At 46.4% G+C, this 20,670-nt stretch overlaps 2 protein-coding genes across 10 annotated transcripts in view; one reads left to right on the forward strand and one right to left on the reverse strand.

The window, feature by feature from the left end:
• The window catches only part of zfr2 (zinc finger RNA binding protein 2), a 63,240-nt gene extending 60,479 nt beyond the window's left edge, over window positions 1–2,761 (reverse strand). For 4 of the 8 annotated variants that reach the window (XM_080212809.1, XM_080212805.1, XM_080212802.1 and 1 more), the window contains exons 1-2: window positions 2,574–2,760; window positions 470–548 (exon numbers count right to left, since the gene is read on the reverse strand). In XM_080212809.1, the coding sequence (XP_080068935.1) occupies window positions 470–548; window positions 2,574–2,610 (116 nt within the window). In that variant the 5' untranslated portion in view covers window positions 2,611–2,760. Of the gene's footprint in view, window positions 1–469; window positions 549–2,573 lie in introns of all 8 variants that reach the window. The other 4 variants (XM_080212806.1, XM_080212803.1, XM_080212807.1 and 1 more) reach the window with 3 other exon arrangements.
• The window catches only part of atcaya (ATCAY kinesin light chain interacting caytaxin a), a 64,745-nt gene continuing 46,399 nt past the window's right edge, over window positions 2,325–20,670 (forward strand). Inside the window, exons 1-2 of one of the 2 annotated variants that reach the window (XM_080212812.1) lie at window positions 2,325–2,543; window positions 20,378–20,491. In XM_080212812.1, the coding sequence (XP_080068938.1) occupies window positions 20,415–20,491 (77 nt within the window). In that variant the 5' untranslated portion in view covers window positions 2,325–2,543; window positions 20,378–20,414. Of the gene's footprint in view, window positions 2,544–19,974; window positions 20,252–20,377; window positions 20,492–20,670 lie in introns of those variants that run through there. The other variant, XM_080212810.1, reaches the window with a different exon arrangement.

Here is a 20,670-nt window from a genome sequence, read left to right on the forward strand (position 1 = left end):
CACCATTAAAAACCGGTGAGGGGGAGAACGAGAGCTCGGCCAGGTAGATGCCACCTGTCCGTACCTCCCCCCGCCCAGGCCGGTAAACGGGGGTGGGGGGGTGGTGTCAGGATGGGAGTATAGTGTACTCAATCCACGGGGATAGGAGAGAAAGAGAAGAGCTGCACCCTATCATTGTTTGCATATATTGTCCACCCGGCTACTGCAGTCCCGTGGCCGCTGCCGCCATTTTGCGGTGACTGAGGGTCCCGCCGCTATTTCATCCCTTTGCCGGAGGAGGGAGAGGGGGGGATGGAAAAAGCGGGGGGAACAGCGTTTGAATAGACCGTTATTGTGGGTTGAGTTGAGGGAAGCTATTGTGGCGGTATGTACCTTCCCCTCCCGCCCCGCTTTCTCGCTGCCCCCCGGGTCGGAGCAGCCCAGTCACACCCCCCCCTCCCTTCCCTCTCTCATTCCCGTCCATCCTTACCTGTACTGAGCGCCGCCATGCGCGAAGCCGTAGTAGTTACTCGCCGCCATCTTGGCGTCTTCGCCCAACCGGCCGGGCACTGCGTCACGTGACCGAGCGGGGGAAACAATCAGAGGAAAACTTTATTGGCACCGCGTCGGCGAACAACAACAACCGCCATAACTTTATTAACAGCACACCCCCGGGGACAGGAGGCGCAGTCAGCCAGTTCCCCCCACCTCACCACACCACACACAAAGCACAGTGGTTAGCACTGCTGCCTCACAGCGTCAGGGACCCCGGCTCGATTCCCGGCTTTGAATGACTGTCTATGTGGAGTTTGCACATTCCCCCCGTGTCTGCGTGGGTTTTCTCCGGGGGTGGGGGCTCCGGTTTCCTCCAAAAGATGTGTGGGTTAGGTGGATTAGCCATGCTTAAAAAGATTATCCCTTACAATCGTGAGATGTGTAGGTTAGAGGGATTAGCAGGTAAATATGTAGGGATTATGGGTAGGATTGTGGTCGGTGCAGACTCCATGGGCCGAATGGCCTGCTTCTGCACTGTAGGGATTCTACGAAAGCAAGAAGTCAAATGCCAGGAAAAAGCACATTTAAAAGCAAGGTGACTCATGACACAACTTTTTTTTCATTTCAGTTTATGTTTTAACATTTCATAAGAATCTCTACAGCACAGAAGGTGATCTATAACAATCCCACCCTATCCCCATAACCCCACATTATTTATCCTGCTAATCCGCCTGACACTAAGGGGCAATTTATCATTGCGAATCCATCTAACCCGCACATCTTTGGACTGTGGGAGGAAACTGGAACACCTGGTGAAAACCCACGCAGAGACAGGGAGAACACACAAACTCCACACAGTGACCCAATGCTGGAAGTGAACCCAGGTCCCTGGTGTTGCAAGGCAGCAGTGCTAACCATTGTCACCATGCCACCCAAATCTATTGGCATTAAAGACTTTGGTTCCCTTTCAAGATACTGAAGGTTCGCTGGGACGGAGGTGGTGGTGTCGGGGGGATGAATTCAAAGATAAAAGCAAAATAATATGGATGCTGGAATCTGAAACTAAAACTGAAGATGTTGGAAAATCTCCGCAGTTCTAACAGCATCTGTGGAGAGACAAATGTCCCTTCAAGTCTGCACAAAGGGACATCCAGACAGGAAACTTAAAACTTTTATTTTAATTTGTTTCTTCAACTTACAAAGTTAATGCTCAGAATGGATGGGCAGAACCAAATCTGTTTCCCCGCTTGCTCCAAATACCTAATTCACAATCCAATTCTAATCCAGGGGCAGCACAGTGGCTAGCACTGCTGCCTCACAACACCACGGACCTGGGTTCGATACCTGGCTTGGGTCACTGTCTGTGCAGAGTCTGCACATTCTCCCCGTGTCTGTGTCGGTTTCCTCCCACAGTCTGAAAAACGTGCTGGTTAGGTACATTGGCTGTGCTAAATTCTCCCTCTGTACTGGAACAGGCACCAGCGACTAGGGGATTTTTACAGCAACTTCATTGCAGTGTTAATGTAAGCGTACTTATGACACTAATAAATAAACTTTAAATTCATGGTCCCCATAGAGAAATAAACAAGATCCAAGCTGACAAGACATTGCACCTTATCTTGCTCTCAGCCAAAAGGGCAAGAAACACTGGGTCTATTCTCTCTCCACAGATGCTATCAGAACTGCTGAGATTTTCCAACATTGTTTGTTTTTGTGAATAAAAAATAACCCCAGAATTTATTGAATGTTAGATTAGAGACCGGAAGTCCCCGCCCGCCCCCGCTCTCCTATTGGCCGCCCACGCTGTCGATCACCATCCATTTCCGCTCCGGGCGGAAGGAGGGGTAAATTCCGCGGTGGCTCCAGCCGCAGGGCCTGACAGCGGGAGAGGGGGAAAGAACCACAGCCACCCGAACAGAGCTCAGCCCCGGGGCTATCCTCAGGCCCCACTCAACCGGGAGGGGATCCAGCACCACCTTCCAGCTCCGGGCTGCCAAGCTAAGGGGAGGGATGAGGCGGCGCCGCTGCTGTTTAGGCCGGGGACCGGCCGGTGGGCAGGCGGAGATGGGGTAGGTGCCGCTGTCATCATCGGTACTCACCGTAAGCGAAGGAGACTATGGGACATATAGGAATCATTAGCTTTTCCCCCCCCAGCGTCTGGACCGCGACCTTTCACCTCGCCGTTCCCCCGCGCTCCCGGCAACCACGCACCCGTGTGCGTGATGACGACACGGCCGGCGGCGCGCCTGCGCACTAACCTGGAGTTCATTCAGGGGGAGAAGTGAAGGGAGCAACTTCAACCTCCCATCCGGCAGGGGACACTATAGTACTGGACACCAACAACAGCCCCCTCCCTATAGAATTCAAGGGGAGGAGATGGCCTAGTGGTATCATCACTAGCTTATTAATTCAGAAACTCAGCTAATGTTCTGGGGAACCCCAGCAGTTGGTGGAATTTGAATCCCTACAATGCAGAAAGAGGCCATTTGGCCCATGAGCCTGCACCAGAACAGTCCAACCTAGGCTCTATCCCATGTATGTACCTTGCCTATCCCCCTGACACTAAGGGGTGAGTTAGCATAGCCAATCAACCTAACCCTGGTGAATCAGTTATTAGTTGATGTCAAGATTTGCAATCCATTTGGTAGGTGAGCAGCTGCCATCAGCAATCTCACCTGAGGTGTCTTTCTTTATGCATGGGCCTGATCACTGAGCCTTTTAACTCTGAGGTATCACAGCTAAGCCTGGTCCTGATCTCAACAAATAATCTCTACCGTCTGTGTGGAGTTTGCACATTCTCCCCATGTCTGTGTGAGTTTCCTCTGGATGCTCCAGTTTCCTCCCACAGTCCAAAGATGTGCAGGTTAAACAGATTGGCCATGCTAAATTGATCCAAGCATCTGGGGATTTGCGAAGTAAATATGTGGGTTTACACAAATACGGCCTGGGTAGGATTGTGTTTGGTGCAGAATTGATGGGCTAAATGGCCTCCTTTGCACTGCATGCATTATCTATGATTTGCATGTACTTGTCCAGCAGGAATATCCAAACAGTGATTAGGATCAGTTTATTTCACATGTCCTCTGCAAAGATTCTTGGATAAACCTGCATTTAAACAGCCAAACTGGCTGATGCAGCACAGATACATCAGCTGTATGGCTTCAAATTCTGCATTTGATGAGTAAATATCATGAGATGTTCTCGAGCACTGCTGTATAATTCATGGCTAAACACAAGAACAATCGAAGTTTCTGATCAGCTTTCCTGATGAGATTGCAACTGTATGGTTGCAGTGTGACAGCTTGCATAGTAAAAGACCACACAGGATATGAGCAAAATGATAAAGTTAAAGTTTATTTACTAGTACCACAAGTAGATTTACATCATCACTGCAGAGAAGTTACTGTGAAAATCCCAATGGAGGACCGTTAAAAATATTTGACATGGAATGAACAAAAATGGTTAATTTTGCAATGTCACATTAGGCTGATGGGACGAAACTATGTCTGCTGGATATCAAGGTCCCATGTGAAATTATTCTGGGTAATCTTAATCCAGTTCTCAACAAATGGGAGATCATATTGATCATTGTTGTTCTGACAACAATGTGTTACTTCTGTCTGTGCCCTTTGACATGGACACCCACGTTATTCTTCCCTCCTTATGATTCACCCTCCCAATAGAGATTGGGGTGATAACTAATTGAAAGTCTGGTTGAAAATAGGGTATGGAGGATGTTTTTAAACCAAAAAATAGTGTGAAGATGAAGGGGTAACAAAGGTGTTCCAGCCTGTGGTGAAAAGATCAAAAGTAGTGGGGTGTAAGGGGTTGTACAGTAGGCCATAATCAACAGGACAATCGTGGAGGTAGGATGAGGAGGTCATGGAAAGAGTTGTAAATTATGATTTTCAATATGATGTGCTCGTGGAGGAACAGACTGCCAAGATCAATGAGGGAGGAAAGAGGCAGTCATTTCTAGTTTCACATAGAAACTGAGTATTTTGATTCTAATCCAAATTTCTTCCATTAATAGCACTATGGGAACACCATATGGACTGCAGCAGTTCAAGAAGGAGGCTCATCACCACCTTTGAGAGTAATTACAGATGGGCAATAAATGCTGGTCTGGCCAGTAGTATTCATTTCCCATGGAAGAAGAAAAAATAACTTCTTTTTGCCGTTAGCTGCTGTGCTGAGCCCTTCCCATGCTCCATATGAGCTGACACAGTTCTATTCCATGTGGTTATTAAACATATTCTCACCCTTGCAAGCTGAATTAAAACCTTCCTCCACAATTTTCAATATTGCTGTAGGTCTGATTTTTCTCATAGGGGTCAGAAAATGAGTGTTGGGACTGTTTCTATGTCCCAATCCTGCTCCCGGGAAGAAAGCAGTTACAGCCCCTGGAGCAGCCTCCTAATCGGCTAGAGGGTGTGGTGGGTGAGCGATTAGCAGCCGCAGAGGCAGGAATAGAAGTGGGATGGTGCAATTGAGGGCCCGATTTACTGACAGTGATGTGGCGTGCTCTTTGACTGTTTCAGTTGCAGTGGCAGTCACGGAGCAAGAAAGACACGCAGGGCTGGAACTTAGGCCAGGGCAGCCCCTTCATTTTCAGAAGCAGATCTGGAGTTCCTCCTTGAGGCACTGAAGGGGAAGAGGAGAGGGGTCCCCTTTTCCAGAGGATGGCAGGAGAAGGCCGCAGAGACTCATGTTGAGGTGGCTGAGAACATGAGCAGGTTGAGTGGGGTGAGGTGGAATTGGGAGCTGCAAAAAGTTCAATGACCATATTCGCTCTGGTAAGGTGAGTACAACAGCAGATTCTCACAAAAGACCCTAGGTATTCCCTCACCAGTAGACACACTGGCTGAGGAGCCCCTGAGGCCAAATGATGCTTCTGAGCATGGGAGGAATGTGTTAATAGGGTGCTTACTGACTCATCAGCAAGATTAAGCATAGAATTGCTGAGGGTCTGCATTGAGTACATGCAATGTCTCTTATCAATGAGCCATAGGCATTAGCATTGAGGCAACAGGGCTCTTTCTGTCTCTCTTCTGCCCTTGTGCCCTTGTAGGAGAAAAGGGTGCAAAGCAGAGGAGGGTTTTGCCAGCCAATACGTTGTCACTGCCACGGAAGGGGGAGCAATGGAGATCGCCAGCGTGACAGAATTTGAGGAAGTTGGGAAGGCAAACAGGACATCTCTGGAGAAGGTGAATAGAAACTAGAGTGAATTGATGAAGATGCTGTGATGCACTCCAGCATGTCCGACAACATGCAAATGCCTGAGCTGCATTGGGAAACCGCAATGCCACTCAGGCTTTGTCTCTACAAGGCTTGTTCTCATAAGCTTGCGGCTCCCACAGGTTCCAATTTGTTGGGGATGGAATGATTTTTGTTCCTGAATCCCGGCAAATGCTGCTGGCAGAGAATCAAATAAAGGCACTCTTACATCTTACAAGTGCACCTACCATCAGCGCAGATACAGTTAGCTTAGTGGCTTTTTGCACGCTTAGATCTAGTGGGACAGGGTGATGAGCATGTCTCGAGTAAGTGAGGGTGGTGAGAAAGGCAGCAGTGGACAGTCATTCTTGAAAAATGGAAGGACACAAGCATGCTTAGCATGGTTGAAGAATGACATAGTATCCTAGACTGCTGGAGGATGGAGTGATGGCTGCTGCCAGGAAACTGAGCACAGATATGCAGGAAGCTCTTGTGGTTGCAGACCAGCTAAATACTGAGGCAGTGAAACCCCTGAATTTTACTAGGCAGCCAGTTAGTAACTTGATGGTCACACGGGTGCAATCAATGATGCCTTGAATGTGTGGGAATTCAAAGATGAGGGCAAAACCCATCTGATCTTAGAAAAGAGCTTAGAAAAGCCATTCAAAGTTACAATGATTTTCATGGCCAAAAACAGGCTATGGCGAATGATGCCCAAACCTCTGTGGCCACCTCCTAAATAGTCATAGTTTCCAGTGTCACCAGTACTCCAATATCTCCCAAGAAACTTGGCCTTCTGTGGTAGATCCAAGCAGACGCTATGGCCTCCTATCCCCAAGATGGTGCTGGAGCAAGGCAACTTCTTGCCAGCTGTGCTCAGCATACCTTCTAATCTCTTTTTTACTCTTGTTCTTTGTGCTATAACATTTTGCACTCCCTTGTTTTCTTCTCTATGAATGGTATGCTTTGTCTGTATAGCACACAAGAAACAATACTTTTCACTGTATACTAATACATGTGACAATAAATCAAATCTATTAATGTCCTAACTCTGGTCTGTCTCTGTTAGTCTCATGTTGGTCTCTGACCTTCATACAAAGGATGTAGCTCCTCATTGCCACTGGACCCCAAATCTGAAATTGTGTTCCGATTGCTGGATGCTGCTTTTCTTGCAATCAGATGGACTCCCAATTGTGTCCAGGTGTCTTGTTACCTCCTCTTATGGCCCACCTCCTCCATCAGAAGGTGACAGCCCTTTGCAATGCCCAAGTGCAAAATGAACCTTTGTAACTGTAACTTGTAACATTTGTACACATCCGTTGGCACTTAGGTGCCAATGGCTGAGTGCCGCTCTGTACTATTCGCCCTTTCAAGACATCTACTTAATTACCTTGGGACAGCCATGACTGGCTCCCCACAATGTCACTGCCTCCTGGTCTGCCCCTGAACCAGTGTACATTACACACATCGCCACCAAAATCTAAAACCAGCCCTCTACAAACTCTCTAATTAGCTTAATTGGATATATTAGCAGATTGGGCAGGCCTTCCCCCACTCCAAGGAAATTCACTAGCGACATGAAGGACAATGGAAACCAGCATGCCAGCCAGAAGCCACCTGCCTCTGTTCCTGCCCCCAATGGGACGTTAAAAATCCTGCCTTATACCTTTTGGCAGTTATGACACAAGTAAAGAGGTTTTGGCTTTACATGATGGATTGCAATTTGAGGGTTAAGTTGCCAAAAACCATATGGAGACAATGTCTCCCACTCAGTGTCAGTACGTCAACATGAAGGGAAGTTCCACCATATTTTGCTGTCAGTTGACTGCCTTTGTCACCTTTTTATGAAACCAGCTGGTAAGCTGTGTTCTCCCAGCACAACCAGCAGTATAATTTGGATGTGCTAGTTCCATGTTATTGTGAACTGGTATCATTCTCAAACTGTATCGTTTTTCCATTGGAACCAAGCTGGGCTCTGAGTGGATCCCACGGAGCCAATTGATGAATCAGATTTTTGTATTTTTCTCACTGTTGACAAACACATTTCTGTTGCTATATTCTTTAAAATGCTTACAGCAATTAAAAATCTTTTGGGGAGCTAACTTTGGGAAGGCAAAGGATCCCGTCAAGTTTGCGAAGGGGGGGTCATCAAAAGCTTGCCAGAGAGTCCCTGGGAGTGCAATGTTATTTGTAGAAAATGTGAGAAATTGCAGGGGTTCCCTGGGAGTGAGCCAGTAATGGCAGGGGGTCCCTGGGAGTGTGCCAGTATTTGCAGCGGGTCCCTGGGAGTGTGCCAGTAATGGCAGGGGGTCCCTGGGAGTGTGCCAGTATTTGCAGGGGGTCCCTGGGAGTGTGTCAGTATTTGCACAGGGTCCCGGGAGTGTGTCAATCTTTGCACGGGGTCCCGGGAGTGTGCCAGTATTTGTACGGGGTCCTGGGAGTGTGCCAGTATTTGCAGGGGGTCCCGGGAGTGTGCCAGTATTTGCAGGGGGTCCCTGGGAGTGTGCCAGTATTTGCAGGGGGTCCCTGGGAATGTGCCAGTATTTGCAGGGAGCCCCAGGAGTGTGCCAGTATTTGCAAGGGGTCCCTGGGAGTGTGCCAGTATTTGCAGGGGGTCCCTGGGAGTGTGCCAGTATTTGCAAGGGGTCCCTGGGAGTGTGCCAGTATTTGCAAGGGGTCCCTGGGAGTGTGCCAGTATTCGCAGGGGGTCCCTGGGAGTGTGCCAGTATTTGTAGGGGGTCCCTGGGAGTGTGCCAGTATTTGCAGGGGGTCCCTGGGAGTGTGCCAGTATTTGCAGGGGGTCCCTGGGAGTGTGCCAGTATTTGCAGGGGGTCCCTGGGAGTGTGCCAGTATTTGCATGGGGTCCCTGGGAGTGTGTCAGTATTTGCACGGGGTCCTGGGAGTGTGTCAATCTTTGCACGGGGTCCCGGGAGTGTGCCAGTATTTGCACGGGGCCCTGGGAGTGTGCCAGTATTTGCAGGGGGTCCCAGGAGTGTGCCAATCTTGGCAGAGGGTCCCGGGAGTGTGCCAGTATTTGCAGGGGGTCCCTGGGAGTGTGCCAGTATTTGCAGGGGGTCCCTGGGAGTGTGCCAGTATTTGCAGGGGGTCCCTGGGAGTGTGCCAGTATTTGCAGGGAGCCCCAGGAGTGTGCCAGTACTTGCAAGGGGTCCCTGGCAGTGTGCCAGTATTTGCAGGGGGTCCCTGGGAGTGTGCCAGTATTTGCAGGAGGTCCCTGGGAGTGTGCCAGTATTTGCAAGGGGTCCCTGGGAGTGTGCCAGTATTTGTAGGGGGTCCCTGGGAGTGTGCCAGTATTCGCAGGGGGTCCCTGGGAGTGTGCCAGTATTTGCAGGGGGTCCCAGGAATGTGTCAGTATTTGCAGGAGGAGGGTGCCAGCTTTTAATTAACCCTTGTAAAGAATCTCTGGGAATGTCAATGCACGCAGGGCTCCTTGCATTGTGTCAGTGTTTGCAAAAGGATCCTGACACAGAGCATTTGTGAAAACCCCTGAGTTGAAAGCACAGTTGACAAGCAGCTTCCGGATCCGCTGAAGATCATGTGAGTGAAGCACGCTGCTTGGAATTACAACAGCCTTTTTGTCACAATGTGTAATAAGTGATTTTTATTGAGTATACTTTTCAGAATCAAGTTATCAAAATGGAAGAGACAAATAATTGTTATGTGGACAAACTACATAATAAAAGACCCACATTTTCCTGGAATCTTTTCCCAAATGATAAGAGAGAATTAAATTAAATAGTGAGCACATGTTTTGCTTTCTAAACTGATAAAGGTTGTAACTTTGAATCCAGGATGCTGGAGAAAAACATTGGCTGACAGAGCAGGAGCTGCTTTCTTTTGGCACCTGGCCCTGTGTGCAAAGAATTAAAAAAAAGAACAGTACAGCACTGGAACAGGCCCTTCAGCCCTGCAAGCCCACGCCGATCATGTTTTCCTATCTAGACCAACCACTTATATCCCTCTATTCCCCGTTTGTTCATATGTCTATCAAGGTATGTCTTAAATGTGGCTAATGTAACTGCCTCAATCACCTCACCTGACAATGCGTTCCAGGCCCCCACTTGTCCTGCTGTTTTCAGGGATCTATGTACACGCACCCTAAGGTCCCTCTGATCCTTTGCACTTCATATGGTCCAACCATTCATTGTATATTTCCTTTTTAGTCCTCTCAAAATGCATCACCGCACACTTTTCAGGGTTAAATTCCATTTGGCACTGTTCTGCCCATCTAACCAGCCCATCCATATCATCCTGTAATCTAAGGTTTTGCTTCTCACTGTTCACCAAATCACCATTTTTTGTGTCATCTGCAAACTTACTTAAAATAGGGTTGTTGTAGTGGGAGACTTTGATTTCTCTGGCATAGACTGGAAAGTGCTTAGGGCTGGGGGTCAGGACAGGGAGGAATTTGTAAAATGCGTACAGGAAGGTTCTTTGGAAAAATATGTAGATAGCCCAACTAGAGAGGGGGCTATACTGGACCTAGTCTGGGAAATGAGCCTGGTCAGGTCGTCAAAGTTTCAGTAGGGGAACATGTGACAAATAGTGACTACAATTCTGTTAACTTTAGGATAGTAATGGACAAGGATGAGTGTTGTCCTACAGGTTTTTCACTCAGAGGGTGGTGAGTGAGTGGAATAGGCTGCCGTCGGTGGTGGTGGAGGTGAACTTGTTGGGGTCTTTTAAGAGACTTCTGGATGAGTACGTGGGATTTAATGGGATTGAGGGTTATAGATTGGCCTGGTTGGTAGGGATATGATCGGCACAACTTGTGGGCCGAAGGGCCTGTCTGTGCTGTAGTGTGCTATGCCATCCCCCACACATCTCCACTGAACCTTCCTCCCCCTCTTATCTTGAACTTGTGCCCCCTTATAATTGTCATCGCAGCATGGTGTGGGGGGCTGCGAACAACAAGTTGTATTTATATGGCACTTCAAGGTGGTAAGACATTGAAAAGTGCTTAACCTAATACTAACCTGTGGGTCTTGTGCCGTCACTCGCTAAAGATGAATGTTGAGACGATCCTGTTTACAAGAGTAGATTCTGGCAGATTAACTTGCCAGTTGGGTGTGTGAGAGACATTATCAAGGGTCTTTCGCAATGTGACAGCACCTTCCTCTACATTCAACTGCATTCTCACCAAGAGTTCAGTCCACTCTAAGAAATGGCAGCACTTGAGTAGCTTCATGCTTCATTTTTCTGCTCCTTACCTCTCCTCAAAGACTAAGCTCTTGCTAGGATGTCGACTCCAAAATTACCGGACCCTGCTGTACTGCCCTTAAGTGTGAAACAGCCAGGTGACAGACACTGTTGGCCTGCGCCCATGAAGAATGTCATATGGGTGACATGAAGGAGGAGAATGTTATTGCCTGTTGACTCCAGGGCCTTCGGGAGAGATGTGAAGAGAGTTGAGATAAAAGGATAAGTAAATCAGCCCACCTGGCTTGTTCAAGTGTTTTTGTTCCACACCTCCCAGCCTTCATCGAATGCTGTGTCTTTCTCCCTCATGTACTTATTGAGCATTTTCTCAATTGTATCTAGGCCAGTAGTAGCAGATTCCACATTCTAACCACTCCCTGTTTTTCCTTAATTCCCCATTGAATTTATTACTGTGTTACATTTATAACCACTAATTTTGGACGGCCCCCACACGTGAAAATATCTCCTCATTTATCCCATCAAAGCTCTTCATAATTTTAATGAACACTATTGTTTGGGATCGGACTTGTCCACCCACATTTGAACATATTACAAGAACTCATTAGAATCCATAGAATCTTTACAGTACAGAAGGAGGCTATTCGGCCCATTGACTCTCCAACAGTGCATCTTACCCAGGCCCTACCCCCGTAACCCCACATATTTACCGCACTAATTCCCCTATCTTGAGACGCTAAGGGACAATTTGACAAATTAACCTAATCTACACATCTTTGGACTGTGGGATGAAACCAGAGCACCTGGAGGAAACCCACGCAGACATGGGGAAAACGTGCAAACTCTTACAGACAGTCACCCAAGGTTGGAATCGAACCCGGGTCCCTGACTCTGTGAGGCAGCAGCACTAACCACTGTGCCACCCAATGGGATCAGGGTAGAGCATGAGACAGTCTGGTGCTTAGAACTCAATAAAACTAACTCCGGGAAAAGGGGGCAGAAAATGAGAAACATATTGATGCGATTTTGAGCCCGTGCACACTCTCTAGGGATGGCAGCCCATGTTAAAATCCAGAAAGCACGATTCATGCTGATGAATTTCCAAGATCAAAACTTGATCTTACCAGCCCCTCGCCGGTGGAGTGGCTTGAAATCTCCTGAGACCACAGAAAGCTCATTTTAACATTAACATGACATTAGTGAGCACTGTCTCCTCTCTGGGGCTCCATTCCCCCTCTCCCCCCACACCGGATATTCAGTGTCACATTGGCGCCACTTATAACAGGTTTACCTGGGTATGAACCTGTCATGGGGGTCTCCCTGGGGTAATAAAAGTAAGCATAGCTCTTGGGGGAGAGGCACATGGCCTGGCAGTGCCCCCGGCACAATGCTTTGGCAATGCCCATCTGTGCTAAGAGGCAGGCTCGAGTGGGAGCTTCATGGGGGCGAGGGATTCATTTTAGATGTGGTGAAGTCTGGGAACAGAGGGTGGAGCAGGGGATGTCAGTGATAGCCATTTGGTGGGGGGAAGGGGAGGCATTGATGGTGGTGGATGCCAGCTGAGATTGTGGGGCTGATAGAGCGAAGGTGGGAAGGAGCCGGTGACTGTGGGGTGGGGATGGGGTCCCCTGAGACATCCATGGTGGAGGAAATTTACTCAGGTCCTGATTGGGGTGCCCTTTAAAGATGGCACTGTGATCGCTAAGCAGCGTGATTTTACTGGCATTTTTACCCCCCCTCCCACCCTGCATGATGGCATGAAACACAGCCTCTTGTATTTTTGGCACAGTGTGGATAAGATCTGGAGAAAAAAAAAACAACTGGTTTCTCTGGAGAGAAACATGCCAGTTTTCTCACCGGAAACAACACTCTGCCATTTGTTGGTAAGGATTCGCCCATAGATTTTATTTCACCACAATGTGAATGCAGCAGCTCTTTATTAATGCACGAAAAAGCATCCTGACAAGCTTCACTCCCTGTTCTGTATTCTATGCTGGTCCTCTGCCATTTTGATACTGTGCACACACTCAGCAAATCATTATGTGAGTTCCGCACATTTGCAGGATACATGAAGCATATGAAAGCTTCTTTGCCCTCAAAGGAATCTAACTGAGCAGCTCATCCAAACAAACATTTGTATCTTCATAATAAAACAGCTGGAGGATCCACAATATTCTGACAATGCACAGGGCAAAGAGAAGGTTGTGTGTCTCTCAATTTTTTTTCCCAGCCCCAACAGCCAAGCCCTCAAAAACAATAAATGGATCAAAATTAAAACAATTTTATGTTTGTCCTTTGCTTCCTACACCCACACAATTATCTTCTAGCCTAGTTAGAGTTGGGAATAAATAAACCAGGTTTCCTGTCATAAAAATACAAGCCCAACGAATTTATCATGCCATTTACTTTACATTTGAGAAAATCATTGTAGTTGCCCTGTTAATATCTCCCTTATCTTCAGCCTTCTCCTTCATCTATCTATCCAATCTAACCTTGAATATTAACATTGTTTTTATCTCAACCACAAACCCTAGGAATGACATTGTCTTGCGTCTCCTTGTGTGACGAGATTTCTCCTGCTTTCTGTTCTAAATCTCTTGCATTTAATTATACATCTCTGGATCCTTGTAACTACAAACTGTGGTTAACAGACTGCTCCTGTCAGCCCTTTTTTTTAGTTTTAAACATTTCTATCATAGTGCCTCATAATTATATATTCTTTCCAAATTAAAACAGTTCCAATCTGTCTCATCTTTGGTTGAAATCCAGTTTTTGCTGTGGGAAAGTATGTACATCAAGAGGTGTATATATAGAGAGCTGTGGGCTCCCAAATGTTCTGATGCTGCATTGAAGGCCTTCAGTGAAGAGGCGGACAGGAGAAAAAATGTCATTATCCGCTGGAGGCCTTCCAACTACACCTTCGGAAAGCAGTGGAACCAGGTGGCTGTGGCAGTCAAAATCGGGAGCCTAGCCTCAAATACCTGAATGCAGTGCCACAAAAAGTGCAACGATTGTACACAAGTACCAAGCTCAATGAATGCAATATCCTACTAACTGCATTACTAGGATCACTGCTGACTACTGCACTGACTTCCATCATTCACCTACAACAATCTGTATGACTCAAACTCATATCTCATGCTCATAGCTTCACTTCGCCTTCATGTACCTTGCACTGCTGCAGGCCTGATATCGACATAACACAGCTTACACTGTTAGCTATTCCAGCTTAACAGCCACAGCACTCAAACACATTGCACCAAGCTTACTGATGCACATTCCACTGTCTTGCGGGATAATCAAAGAATAGGAGCATGGAATCCCTACTGTGCAGCAGTGGCCATTCAGCTCACCACATTCTGAAAGAGGATCTTAGTCATGCACTGTCCCATAACTTCACACACTTACAATGGCTAATCTTTCTAACCTACACATTTTGGGACACTAAGGGGCAATTTACTATGGCTAATCCACCTAACCTATGTATCTTTCAATAGTTGAGGAAACTGGAGCATCCAAAGGAAACCCACACAGATGTAAGGAGACATGCAAACTCCACATGACAATCACCCAAGACTGGACTCAAACCCGGGTCCCTGGTACTGTGAGGCAGCAGTGCTGACCACTGTGCCACCGTACCAGCTATATAACTACAAGCAGCAGCACCTAAGCTGCAAGGGGTTGAAGATTATGTGTCATTCCATTGAAGATATGTTTCTCTGGGAAACTGAAAAAGATGTTAGCGAGACAAGAGCCTAGAGCAGATCCCTTAGCAACACCATCTATTTGGGCATACATGGTGTTTTGAAAATTGAACTCAACTGCACAAGCTGCTGAGTTTGATTTTTTAATTTTCATTCCATTCTAAAAGTTACAAAGCCAATGCACAGAGTAGACCGGTCAAGCCCAAATCCATCTCCTTGCTTGCTCTAAAAATCAAATTCAAATTTAATCCAAATAATAGTCTCCACAAGAGAGACAAACAGGATCCAAGCTGACAGGATAATGTATTGCACCCCATTTATAGGTTCAATGATTGCAGATTCAGACAATTGCAGTGCACCTAGATTGCCATGATATAGTGATGTGTTGCAAATGTCTATGTCTTTCTTAAGCAGTACATGAGCAAATAAACCAGCAATGTCAAACAAGTAAATGGACCTGACATTGCTATGGTAATGTACGTCCTGTATAGTCCTCATAAAGGTGAAGGAATCTTTCATTGTGGACATTGAGAATTTACTCAATTCGGGTTGTCACAACTCACCCAACCATCATAAGAGAGAAGGAGCAGGAGTAAGTCGTTTGGCCCCTCAAGCTTGCCCCACCATTCAATACAATCATGACCGAATTATGCCAGTTCACGTTGTGCAGAACCAGTCACAGATAGAGCATAAAGGGACATAATTTTTGAGTGTCTCGGACAGTCCTTACATACACAGATGCAGGAAACCATGATGATGAATCCTATAATGTACACTACCTAATAACTCATTACTCTTAAATAAATCCATCAAGCATTTCTGACAGAGTCATCAAGACTCAAAACATTAGCTCTGTTCTCTCTCCACTGATACTGTCTGATCTGCTGAGATCTTCCAGAATCTTCTGTTTTTGTAAGCATTTTTGTAGCTTGCCTTTGAGTAGGGTTGTCCAGTTATGCTTGGCAGCAAGTCCAATGAGCGTGAATTTCAGCCCTTCATTAAGAAAAGCTTGCATTTTGTTGATATAATCACACTTGTTAAGGATGACTATTCTAGCCCCTTTATTAGGTTTATAGATATGTGTGTTTGGATTGCCCTTGTGGCCTTCCAGTGCTAACAGATATTCGCATTGCATGTGAAAGTTAGCCAACTTGTTTGGTTTCCCACAATATGTGCGTGCCAGATTAGCTAGGCATGCTTTCAGGGATTCAGAGTCTTTAGTGGACGCTGGTTTGTGTGGGATGGCTGTTCCTGTTTGATGTGGGATGAAGGCATAACAAAATTCAAGCCAGGAACAAACTCCTTGCTTTCAGGGAGTATATGGTTAGAGAGATTTACTACATATTTGGCAGTGGTATCAGCTGTGCTGCTAAATCACTTCCATTTATAAGGTGGGCGTGTTTCAAAATGTATCGTTTATGGTGCGGTCATCAATTGAGATAATATGGCAGCACAAACGGATCAAATTTAACTTTTTTGAAAATTTGCACACCTTTGACCAAGTGCAGTGTAGGGCATGGCATAAATTAGCAACCCTGTTCAATCTTATCTTGCAAAAAACCCTTGCCCAAGTGTGGGACTTGTGTGTCACTTTAACAACACCCTTGGAAATGAATCCTTGTACAACTTTGAGTCTAATACACTTGCAGAAATTCAATTGATAACTTGCCTGTTCTTAAATTACCTGTGAGTGGAATCATGTTGTTGATATCCCGAATTTGGTCTTTGTTGTACCTGTGTCTCAGGTATACAAATAGTTCTTTGGTAAATAGGATGTAGGGATTGCTGAAAAAAAGAGACATGCTGTTAAAGGTTTTGATCTTGCACTTATCAGGATATGATCTCCATCTAGAGTTTAATCTTCATCTGGATATAATCTTCACTGAGGTTTAAAAGATTGAGAGGGGATCTCATAGAAACTTATAAAATTCTAACAAGGTTAGGCAGGGTAGATTCAGAAAGAATGTTTCCAATGGTGGGGGAGTCCAGAACTGGTGGTCATAGTTTGAGAATAAGGGGTAAACGTTTAGAACTGAGGTGAGGAGAAATTTCATCACCCAGATGGTGGTGAATGTGTGGAATTCACTACCACAGACAAGAGCTGAGGCCAAAATGTTGTCTGATTTCGAAAAGAAATTAGATATCGCTCTTGGGGCTAAAGGGATCAAGAGATATGGGAGGAAGGAGGGATCAGGCTATTGAATTTGATGATGAGCCATGATCAAGATGAAAGGCAAAACAGGCTCAAAGGGCTGAATGGCCCACTCCTGTTTCTAGTTTTTGTGTTTCTATCACTATGTCTGTTTTAGCAGAAATACTCAAGTTCTGTATTACCAAACAATAATTTAACATTGTGTCCATTTCCATTGTAATGGCCTGTAACAGGTGAAGGTAAGGTGTGAAATTGTCAATGAATGGGGAATTAGGGTTACCTTCTCTGAGAGGGGCTGTGTTGGCTTCCTCCTCCCTTCTTCCTGTTCAGAGAACATCCCCACTGACTCTGACAGCCCCGCTGGCATTTCACGCTCTGACAAGCATTGATTGGTGGGGGGTGGGGGGGGGGTTGGTGGTTGGGGTGGGGTGGGGGTGGCATTGAGAAGTCTCTAGGCTGTGAGGGGAGGGTACCCCCAGTCAGAACAGGGCTGACTGGGGCACCTTCCTCACCTTCCCACCTGAGATAAAGCTTTGGTCCTTTTCTGTCATTTGCCCGCCAGCCTAAAAATTGAAGCTGGCCAGGAAAATGCCCTTAATGTGGCCATTTAAGTGCCCTGATTGGGGCAAGGGCAGACTTCCTGCCTCTGCTCATTCTCCCTGTCATGCCGTAGACCAACAGGCATGCAAACTACCATGTCTGGGAGCAACAGCTGTCTGTAGAACTATTGAAGACAGTACAGCGTTCTTCAGGAAGTGTCACTCTGCTGCTTGCAGTCTTCACCACCTTTAAAAAGAGCATGCAAACCACCAAATACTTCAGGAATGTCAGCAGTAGAAATAAATCAGCAAATAACCTGGAAGTCATTCATGATCCCTTTAGGTAGTGTAGGGGGAAAGGTGGAGGGGGCAGGGGTGTGCCAATACATCTGCTGAACATTTATTCAGCTGTATATGGTTAAGAGAGCTGGAAGGAGCAGGCTCCAAAATGGCTACACTACCACGAATCAACATTACACCTTGATGGATCTGCCTGCTCTGCATATTTCCAATGCAGGGGCAACCTGTGTTTATATAAATGCCTCCCCCCCCCCCAACAATAACATCTGTGTGGCCATGACCCAAAGTGCACAGGCACATCATCAAAGCCATGTTAGTAGCAAAGCAACTCCTACAACGCTGAAATAACTGACATCAGGCATCCAAATTTTGAAGCCAGCATCTTCAGGAGAGGGGGACGAAAATGAAAAACTTTTTTTTAATCCATAGCGACTGTAGCAGCCCTTTATCAGGCCCATGAATAAGCATCCTGCCCTTTTATATGTTCTCTGCTTGGCCCTCTGCCATCTTTGAACTGTGCACACACTTGGCAAATCATTAAGTGAGTTCCGCACATTAACCAGGATATAAGCAGTAAGTGAATGCTTCCTCGCCCTTCAGTCATGAAAGTTGAACAAGAAGCTCACTGTCTGTGCAGCTCATTCAAACTAACATTTGTGCCTTTATAATGAAACATCTGGAAGGTCCACAAATGTTCAGAGAATAATGACTGAGTACACAGGACAGATAGAAGGTTGTTTCACACAGCCAGCCAACCCCCACCCCAAACAATAAATGGACCAAATTTCAATGATTTTTCATTTGCCCTTTGCTTCATACACACACACAATATTTTGGGTGTTAAGCACCCCCACCAAGCCAGGGAGGGAAAAATATATCAAAAATATATCCTGTCTTTAAAATATAGACCCAAACAGTCCATAATGACATTTAACTTGCATGCAAATAAATTGCTGCAATTGCCTTTTATTGCATCTTGCCCATCTCCTTTTCCTTCATTCATCCATCCAATCTAATCTTGACATCATTTTAACCTCAGTGGCTAAGCTCAGAAGTGAAATCCACAGCCTCACGCCTCTTTGTGTGAGGGGCTTTGCTTTAAATCTCTTACATTTAATTATGCGCCACTGGCCCCTTCCTCTAGACCCTGAACTACCCATAAACAGTCCTATTCTTTCATCCCCGTCCTATCCTTTCGTCATTTTAAACATTTCCAGCATATTGTACCATAATCTTGTATTTTTCAAATATAAACAACACCAGTTTTTCCAAGACTGCAATCGACATCCAATGACTCTTGCAGGAAATACAGACATTGGGGGAAGGTCTGAATTGTTCTCGCTTTCCACGTGCTTGAATAGAATCCCTACAGTGCAAAAGGAAGCCATTCAGCCCATCGAGTCTGCTCCAACAACAATCCTTCCCAGGCTCCATCCCAGCAACCCTAAGCATTACCCTGCTAATCCCCCGACACTAAGGGGCAATTTACAGTGGCAAATCAACCTATCCTGCATGTCTTTGCAGTGTGGGAGGAAACTGGAGCGCCCAGAGGAAACCCACACAGACACGGGGAGAATGTGCAAACTCCACACAGACAGTGACCCAATTGAACTGGTGCTGTGAGGCAGCAGTACTAACCACTGTGCTACTGTGTCGCACATCTGTAGAATCTGAATAATCTGTAGAAACTCGTCTGGGGAGCGGGGGGTGGGGGGTGGCTGGTGGTCATAGCTGGAGACACTCATCTTCAAGGCGGGAGGAGAAATGAGAAACGTTTTATTTTAACCAAAATGTCAGTGTAGCAGGCACATGACAAATAGCCTATCAGCATTGCTTGCTATTGACACATAGAAACATTGACAATAGAAGCAGGAGTAGACCATTCAGCCCTTTGAGCCTGCTCCGCCATTCATTTTGATCATAGCTGACATATCACATTCAATATCCTGATCCCCCCCTCCTCCCCATATCCCTTGATCCCTTTATCCCCAAGAGCTACACCTAATTTCTCCTTGAAATCAGACAATATTTTGGCCTCAACTACTTTCCACAGCAGAATATATTCTCTGCAGTTTTCATTATACACACACACACACACACTTGGCAACTCTCATTGCACAAAGCTCTGACCTGACAACTTGCAATCTTTGGGGGGTTTTTTTGTCAGTCTAGTAGAGAGGGAATGTTTGAGTGAAGGGGAAAGGTGGGAGTTTGGCGAGAGGGAGTAGATAAAGCAGCACTGGGCAGTGTGCAGATAAAGGGGAGATGTGGTTCAGGTTGAACAATATGCTCTGATTCCTCCCTCCTGCGATTGGATGGGGCTTGCGGATTTCATCCCAGAGTGGCACCAATCAGGACCAGGCTGCTGTTTGCTGATGTGCCTGCCAACCTGATAATTACCTCTGCACACAGCACTGTGCCTGCCTGCCTGCCTGCCAGGAGGCTGCTGGCAATGACAAAATTAAGCCTGTGACTGGCATCTGTAACGGGGATGAGAGCAGAGATAACGCCAGCATAGGAAGTCTCCATGTGAAGGTGGGCACAAGGATCAGCTATCTCAGCCGCAGCTTTCAGAATTAACAATTTAAATAGTCTACTTGAGGAGGAACAGACGGAGGAATATGTCGGTGATGGACAAAAGGACCATTTCTTATTAAAATAACAAGCCCATAAAGGATCAGAGACACAATGTAAGTGGTCTTTACATCCCCCTCCCCCTTTGTTGTTGTAATTCCAATGCTGGTTAGCTGATGTGGGTTAAAGCAGACGGCGGCTCTGAATGTTTTTAATCAATGTCATTTCTTGCATCTGCTCAGCTGCTGAATCTTGGTGCCCTCCATCTTCGGGATTGTGATGGGGACCAGCGAGGCTGCGCTGCGAATGGAGAATGTAGAGCTGAAGGAGGAATGGCAGGATGATGATTTCCCCAGGTTAGTTATCCGGATACTCGCACATCCCCACGCTCACATCAGCGCTCAGAGCCCATCAATTTCCCAGGGAGTGAGTATTCCTGCCCAGAGACACACAAGCCCTGCTGAAAACATTACCATTAACTCTTTCACAGCCTGCCTCGCCATAGCGGCTCCACATTCACTGCCTGATGGGACAG

This window comes from Carcharhinus amblyrhynchos, chromosome 26 (genome assembly GCF_965287045.1).
Source record: "Carcharhinus amblyrhynchos chromosome 26, sCarAmb.v2.hapA, whole genome shotgun sequence".
Lineage (NCBI taxonomy): Eukaryota > Metazoa > Chordata > Chondrichthyes > Carcharhiniformes > Carcharhinidae > Carcharhinus > Carcharhinus amblyrhynchos.